Source organism: Triticum dicoccoides, chromosome 5A (genome assembly GCF_002162155.2).
Source record: "Triticum dicoccoides isolate Atlit2015 ecotype Zavitan chromosome 5A, WEW_v2.0, whole genome shotgun sequence".
In the NCBI taxonomy this organism is placed as follows: Eukaryota; Viridiplantae; Streptophyta; class Magnoliopsida; order Poales; family Poaceae; genus Triticum; species Triticum dicoccoides.
The window spans coordinates 138,401,577-138,409,579 of NC_041388.1; the positions used below are offsets into that span (position 1 = coordinate 138,401,577).

The following is an 8,003-nucleotide window of genomic DNA, read 5'->3' on the forward strand; positions in this document are numbered from 1 at the left end:
CGTATGCGATCCCTTTTGATACTTTCGATCACACGCTCCACCTTGTTGACGGTTTTTAGTACCATCAATAGGTGCCCGTACACATTTCATGATTTCTACTCAGCTAAAAAGATGAACACAAATATATGTACGTAGCTCGAAAGCAACTATAGCTGGGCGCTTGCCCTATAGCTTCAACTAGACAACAACAAACAAGGATCACCACCACCGCCCACCGGAGAATTCAAGTAACACTAATGATGTACTACTCCCTCCGTCCGGAAATACTTGTCACCAAAATGAATAAAAGGGGATGTATCTAGACGTATATTAGTTCTAGATACATCTCTTTTTATCTATTTTGATGACAAGTATTTTCGGACAGAGGGAGTACTAGATAAGGATGATGATGGAGTAACATCAATTCCAGCCTCCGTACGAGCGTTGACGAAGCAGCAAACACCAGGTGGGTTGTGTGCTTTTGAAGCAAAAGATTTTTCTTCCGTTTTACTAAATGTGACGTGGAAAATGGCAAAGGACATCACACCAGGGGCAGGGGAGCCGCTTTTCAGTTCCAGCGGCCGGTCGGGTCAGAGTTTGAATCCTTCTGATACGCTTTTGCACCTTGGCCCCTCTGCGTTCAAAACTATTTGCACTTGGCTCCTCCACACTCCTCCTTCCCCCCTCATTAATGCTTCTCTGAGCTCACCACCTCACCACCGCAGAGAAACAGAGAGAGAAGGGGATTTTGTGCTGTTCCAACTTCCAAGAAGCTGAGAGGGGGAGAGAGAGAGAGGCTTGAGCTTCGATCTATGTGTTCGGAGCTGCAATTTTGAAAGGGAGTACAAGAGGGGGAGGCGGCGAGTCCAAGATTTTAGTTGGAGGGGAGAAAGCCGCGAGGCGACGACGCCCATGCGCGCGAGCTCGGCCGCTGTGTGAGGAGGGGTGGTGGAAGAAACCCAGGATGACGGGGGTGGTGGTGGTCTCGACGGGGTGCAAGGGCGGAAGCGTGGGGAAGAAGAGGGGCGGCGGCGGCGGGGAGGAGGCGGAGGAGCGGGAGAGGCAGCAGCTGTCGGTGCTGGCGCTGCTGCTCGCGGCCGTGCGGAGGTCGGTCGTGGCGTGCCGGGTGGAGCGGGGGCCGGACCGCGTCGCCGGCGGCGGTGGCGGCTGCCGCTGGGGAGAGGACGACGAGGACGCGGCCGCCCCCGAGCTGGCGGAGATGGAGATCGGCTGGCCGACCGACGTCCGCCACGTCGCGCACGTCACCTTCGACCGCTTCCACGGCTTCCTCGGCCTCCCCGTCGAGTTCGAGGTGGAGATGCCTCCCCGCGTCCCCAGCGCCAGGTACCCTTCCTTCCATCCATGAGATCTCATCAACCTTCCTAGCTTCCTTCCATGTTCGACAAGATATATATCTTCAGGTTCTGCAAACTGTCCCAAATTAAGGTTGAACATTTTGTGTGAAGTAGAGAAAAATCTACGGAGGTTGCTGACTTGGAACTCGGTCTTGAGCAACTCGTGCTGGTTGCTTGATGCGGGGGTCTGAGAATTGCTGTCATTTTTGTTAAAATTTCTTCACCTGTTCAAGTAACTGTACTTCCTGATAGGTAGATAGATCTGGAAATACGGCAGGAGTTTCCATTCGTATTAATTCAGAAGTCCCAGTAACGGCGGGTGCCTTTAATGGCTTCCTTTATAAAACCAAGACTTTAACTGATGTAGAATGTGTTTTGGTTCAGTGGGATGATAGAACATCTTTTCTGAAAATGCCGTATAAGGAATTTTAGAATTTTAGCCAACTATGCTTCTTTTATTTCAGAATGTTTGTTGTCATAAATTTGCCCTTCAGGATTCAATATGCACATGGAGTTAACAGGACCTCTAAAACTGATATTTAATATGCACATGGAATTAACTGCATGACTACAAAATGGTATTTAATGGTGACTTTGTCCAAGATTCCGTGTGCACATGGAATTAACTTGAACAGGAAAACTGATATTCAGATATGAATTTGTCCAAGATTCTATATTTGAACACAATTCACTAGACAAGGCGTGACTAAAGATGCTTACAATTTTTTCCCAGTGCGAGTGTGTTCGGTGTCTCGGCCGAATCAATGCAATGCACCTACGATGGCAAGGGAAACTCGGTCCCCACGATACTGCTGCTTATGCAGGAGAGGTTGTATGGTCAGGGCGGGCTAAAGGTCAGACATCATTAGTCATTAGTTGCTCCATACCAGCAGGTCTGAATCAGCATGAATTTGCTCATCCGAGGTTTTGTATCTTCAGGCTGAAGGGATCTTTCGCATAAACCCGGAGAATGACCAAGAAGAGCATGTGAGGGATCAACTGAACAAAGGAGTTGTTCCTGAGGACATTGATGTTCACTGCTTGGCAAGCCTCATTAAGGTACATTTGTCCTTCACTCGTATCAACATATGATGACACAATAAGGACAGTGTATTCACACGATCGATAGACTGTAATCATAAGTCTACAATCAAATGTTAAACAAGGACTGTTGGTTTTACAAGACGACATAACTACAACTTGTATGTATTGGTCAGGCATGGTTCAGGGAACTTCCTGAAGGTGTGCTGGATAGCCTCTCCCCGGAGCAGGTTCTGCAATGCAATTCTGAAGAGGAATTCCTAGAGCTTGTGACGCTACTGCGCCCCACTCCAGCTGCACTCCTCAATTGGGCTGTTGAGCTAATGGCTGATGTTGTGGAGGAGGAGGAGCTAAACAAGATGAATGCTAGAAACATAGCCATGGTGTTTGCCCCCAACATGACTCAGGTAATCACTACATTAGTCTTCTTGCAGGATAGCACATGTCTGTACTTACCTGACCTCCGGAAAAAGAAAAAACCAACTGGCAAGTTGCCAATTACTGTGCTAATCTTTAAACTTTTTATTCAATTCTAGATGTCAGATCCTTTGACAGCCCTGATGCATGCTGTGCAAGTCATGAACTTTCTCAAAACATTGATCTTGAGGACGCTTCGAGAGCGTGATGATGTAGCTCCTGGAGATTACACTCCATACTCATCTCCAGCATCTTCCGGTCGGCATTCTGATGCCGAATACTATGGCAGTGAGCGGGAGATGATGGACAGAAGCTGTGAGCTGAGCGATATGCACAGCCAGATCAGCAAGTCCGGGGGGCAGGTGGATTATTTGGTGAGGTACAACACCTGTTTCAACAGTGAACAGGAAGGCGACCATCCCCTCACTGAAGCCGAAGAGGTGTTCTTGGATCGGCTGGAAAGCCAACTCGAAGATGACAGACCAGAGGGAAGCACAAGCAAACAGCACGAAGTAAGCTCCGAGATTGTGGAAATGGAGGACGATCAACCTGAGCTGAAATCTGAAACCAAGGCATTGGAGGACATAGAAGAAGAAGAAGAAGAAGAATGTGCAGAGTTATTGAAATGATAGAGTCTTGTGTTCTTGGGCAGGTAGATCTTGTGGTTTTTACTCTCTGGTGGATTGAGTTTGTCAACATCTGGTTGAAATGTATTGCTTGTAGTGTCTGAACTTAACTCTGCTGGTGCTTGGATATGTCCATGTGGGTCATTCATATCTGTCCTGCCGTAGGACACCACCAGGATTCACTGCTGTATGGTCAACAGTGTTGTATGGAAATGACTGCATTAGTGTGCACTCGATGTTACTCTATCTGTACAAAAAATCTTCTTTTATTTTTTCATATGTGACTTAATTTCTAATTCTTCATGGTGGTGTCTGCCAAAATATGGTGCTAAGGAGACGCCAGAATTTAGCAGTGAGATGGCTTCAGTAGCAGTTACTTTCATGTTCAACTTCATCCCACTCTCACCAGCGAAACACGTTGCTTAGTTTGAAATCACAGTGAAAAAATTCAATATACTCCCTCCGTTCCTAAATATAAGTCCTTTTAGAGATTCCACTATAAAGACTACATTCGGATGTATACACGTTGCCTTCTAGAGTATAGGTTCACTTATTTTGTTCTGTGTGTAGTCTATAGTGGAATCTCTACAAAGACTTATATTTAGGAACGGAGGGAGTATATTCCTAAACAAAGAACACATTTTTGTTGTAGTGGAGGTGTAGAACTCGTCATCTGTAATAGTTCCCTGATATTACTTTTCCGGTAAACACAGAGTTACAGGCATCAATCAATTATCATGGTAGAGTTCAGAGTACAGCAATAAAACTAACCACACGTACATTTATCAGCAGTTAGAAGTGATATTACAACGAAGTGGAAAAACTGTGATATCCCAGTTACTTTCCCCTCGTAAGAGTATTATTAAGAAATAATATCGATTAATGGCATAGCCTAGTACACAAACCAGTGTCATGTTTCCCCTTTCAAAGAATATTGGATACTAGTATACTGGTGTTGTTTAGTGTTTGCCTATCCGGATTAGTGCCATAGCTTAGTGCAGAAACCAGTCCTTGGCCTTTTACTGGCAACAATTTCTTCAAATGAATCCAGGAGCTGCCCTGCCAAACTACCTGGCTCGTCAACGAGGGTGCGGATAAAGGTCAAGACAACCCTCCGCTCCTGCTCCGTCGATCTCAGGCTAAACCAGGTTAGAAATCTCATCCTAAATTCTTTCTCGATGTGGCCACAACATTCCAACCATCGAATAGTCTTCACACAGTACTCATAGTTATTATCTAGCTCACCTAACCTACGGGAGAAGTGCCTCTGTGAACCGATGACCAAATTGCCATCCTCCGCACAGGTTTCCTGCTCCAAGTCTGATGTCTGCTTTCGACTTTGTGATCGGGATTCCATTGCAGGTGCCTCGCCGACATGCCCCTCGGTGCAGGTCGCGAAATCACCACAGCCATTGGACTTCCTCAAATCATTCTTTCCTGAACTATACACGTTCTCATTTCGGAGGCACTCTGTTGGCATGACTACCTCAGCGTTTAAATCTGGGACTGAGGTTTCATTAAGATCGAGTTTGCGTGAAATAACATGTGCAACTTGACCCTTCTCTAGTATCACTGAATCACTCTGATCGCAGGAATCTTCAATCTCATCTTTACAGAACTCACTGGGGAAACCATCCTCTTCCCATGCCCTCCGTAATACTTTACCCAGCTGGCGCACCTTGAAGCCTGACGACCTGCCATTGTGCCTCTTGACATTTCTCTTGGCAGTAGACGAGCAACCTTCTGCACCGTGCTCTATATTCTTGTGCATGATCTCCACACTCCTGGTAAAGCACTTAGACTCGGAGTGGCCAAGTTCACCGTCCTCAACAAATGAAATGATCCGAAAGGCATACTCCGTGCAGGGCTGCAGATTGGAAATCAATATCCTTCTTTGGTCTTCGGGGAAAATAACAGGCTCCCCAGTGGAAGGCGGTTCTCTGCTGTTCCAGTACCAAAGCTTGTAGCCTTTGATAGCATGATACTGCGAGGAAGCAGTTTCTTTCAGAACAATCACTAATGATGAAGCTGTAATATCTTCAAATCTAAACCTGCAGGCAGTAGGAAGTGTATCTGCACCATGAAAATAAGTTTGTAAGATTCATAAAAGAATTAAGTTCCACATGAACCCACTAGAAAGGGGTAAAACTTAAAAGAAAAAAAGAATTACCAATTTGTTTAGTTTCTGCTTGAGTGTTTGACTGCAGCCAGTCATCTACCTTCTCCATTGCTAGAGAGCAAAGTTTCTGCACATCGGCAGCAACAGGAAGCCGGCCCACAATGCACCGGGCCATCTTAGAAGACCCATCAAGGGGACCAACCTCAGTTTCCAGCTTTGCTTTTGCATCCTGTACAATCTGATGCAGCTCTTTAAAACGGGTTGTGCCATCCAAAAGCCTATGACTTAGGTATATACGAGAACAAAGAATATCAACCCGACGAGCATCTTTAGCAACCGCTAGCTGCCTTTTCCAGAACCTGCTCAATCCAAAGGTACCATAAATAAGCAAAACTAAAAGGAAATAAACAAGAAAAGGGTTCACTATAACAAAGCTCATGCCAATAAGGTAGGGATAAAAGCTAAAAGTGCCATACTTCTAATGTATGTTTCAGGCAAAATTAACAAATAGGTTAGCTGACGTTTGGAAATATCACGACTTAAATATTTTAAACCCAACAAAACCTATCATAGAAAAGTTCTGAATCAGCTAGTAAAAATGAGACGAAATCAACATCTCAACAATTCCAGCCTTAACTGATAAAACCAAGAAAAACGCAACATAACAGAAACTGCAATGTAGAAAATGCATAGCAACATTCCCATACTGAAAATATATGCCAATGCATCAGCAAGAGGCAAAACTACTCACCCAAGTATTCCAATAACCTTCCCGCAGGCAGCACAGCAATAGTTACCATCTAGGTGCATAGATTGCCCAAGATCGATGCGCCCTGCCTTTCGGCGCTGGAGTGCGCACTCAACGTGGCAGGATGACTCACAGCAATCTGTATCACCAGTCTCTGATGAGCAGACGAGCCAAAGGCTAGGATCTTTGTTGTCATCGAAAAGGTGGCATATACAACACGAACACCGTTTGCAGAATGTATTCTCTGAGGTAAGCACAGCTTTGCAGGCTGCATTTTTGCATATCCATGTGGAAGGAGGCTTTTTGTCTTGAAACATTTCGCTCTCACGAAGTTGAATAGGATGGGCCCCCTTTCTTGGCGGCTTTCTGAGAGCCTGAATACCAGTGAGGCTTGGACTATTTTTGTTATTTGAGAAGAGCTTCTTGGAATCGATGTTCTTGCACCTTTTTACGGTTGCTTCTCTTGGAATTTCTTCCACCGACTTGCATTTGGATACGACAGACTCTTTCTTTTCTGTACTAACACTGGCATCGTTAGATTCTTGCTCCGGAAAAAAATTCAATGGTTCCTGGGCATAGTCTGAGATGGTGTTGCTGTCATCAGCGGGTTTAATCTCTTCATGTTCGCTCACATCACTAGAAGCATGTAAAGCTAGCAAGGGAAAAGACAAAGTAGAGAAAAGGAACAAAAACATTAGTATGGACAGAAAACAACAAACCTTATGAACTAAATACCACCCATCTCCCGGGAATTAAAAACTACTTGTAGATACTAGCATGGTTGCACTGGCTGAACACTTGAATATGCAATTCTCAGCCTAAACTCCCCGCCATTAAATATCACCTATCGCCCGACATGCTGCTAGTCAATTAATTAAACCGCTAAAAGAGGAAAGTGGTAACTAGTAAAACACGCGTGGCTAAGAAGAAAGCAAGCATCCATTCCATCCATGCTTGACTTGGCCCAGTACGCGGGTTCACACGCGGCATGGGACCCACCAACCAGGAAGCTAAGATCGAGCTTGCGCGCGCGCGGCCGCGCGGGAGGAGAATGATCGGATCGGATCGGATCGGATGGAATCACGCACGGATGCATTGAGGGAAGCTAAAAGCGTAGGATTCGGGTTTGATTGCTCACGGCGAACAAGAAGAAGAAGAAAAGTAGCCTGATAAGCAAGCTGCTAGGTAGGGCCGGCTCACCCGCAGCGGCGAATCCAGACGGATCTCCTCCGGTCGACTCCATCCCCGTGGAGGGCCGCGGCCGCCGCCGTGGAGCACGAGGGGAGAGCGGATGGTTCCGCTCCGGCCGGACGGCTGCTACGGCTTTGGTGGAAGGAGAGGAGAGGAGAGGAGGGTTTTGTTCCTCTCCCGGGATGGTGGTGCACGAGACCGACAAGACAGAGGGTGGAGGTGGGCCGGCCCGGTCATTGGCCTTCCATCTCATCTTCCCGCAAGAATACGTTTTTTTTTTCTATTTCTAAATTTTGAGTTTTCCAAACGTTCAAGTTGAGGGATCCACTTTGCCATCCGTAAAAAAAAATCCACTTTGACTAGATAAAAAGGTGAGAGCTCCACTTGACCATTAGACCAACTCTAGCAGATTCGTTGTATCGACGATCGTCATCCGCTACATAGCAGCCATAATTGGCCTCCATATTATTATTTTTTGTCATTTTCTACAATTTTGCAGGTGTAATTTAAGCTCAAATTAGACATAT

At 45.9% G+C, this 8,003-nt stretch overlaps 2 protein-coding genes across 2 annotated transcripts; one reads left to right on the forward strand and one right to left on the reverse strand.

The window, feature by feature from the left end:
• The first annotated feature begins 647 nt into the window (after nucleotides 1-647).
• Nucleotides 648-3,714, forward strand: LOC119300368 (rho GTPase-activating protein 2-like). Its single transcript, XM_037577352.1, has 5 exons — nucleotides 648-1,323; nucleotides 2,068-2,188; nucleotides 2,274-2,393; nucleotides 2,552-2,782; nucleotides 2,912-3,714. Exons 1-5 carry the CDS (start codon nucleotides 944-946, stop codon nucleotides 3,419-3,421), a joined length of 1,362 nt encoding a protein of 453 aa, XP_037433249.1. The 5' UTR covers nucleotides 648-943; the 3' UTR covers nucleotides 3,422-3,714.
• Nucleotides 3,715-4,164: 450 nt separating this feature from the next.
• Nucleotides 4,165-7,650, reverse strand: LOC119300370 (VIN3-like protein 1). Its single transcript, XM_037577354.1, has 4 exons — nucleotides 7,486-7,650; nucleotides 6,289-6,937; nucleotides 5,589-5,896; nucleotides 4,165-5,491 (listed from the first exon to the last, which is right to left on the reverse strand). The coding sequence occupies exons 1-4, from the start codon at nucleotides 7,526-7,528 to the stop codon at nucleotides 4,398-4,400; spliced, it is 2,094 nt and encodes a 697-aa protein (XP_037433251.1). The 5' UTR covers nucleotides 7,529-7,650; the 3' UTR covers nucleotides 4,165-4,397.
• Nucleotides 7,651-8,003: the final 353 nt, after the last annotated feature.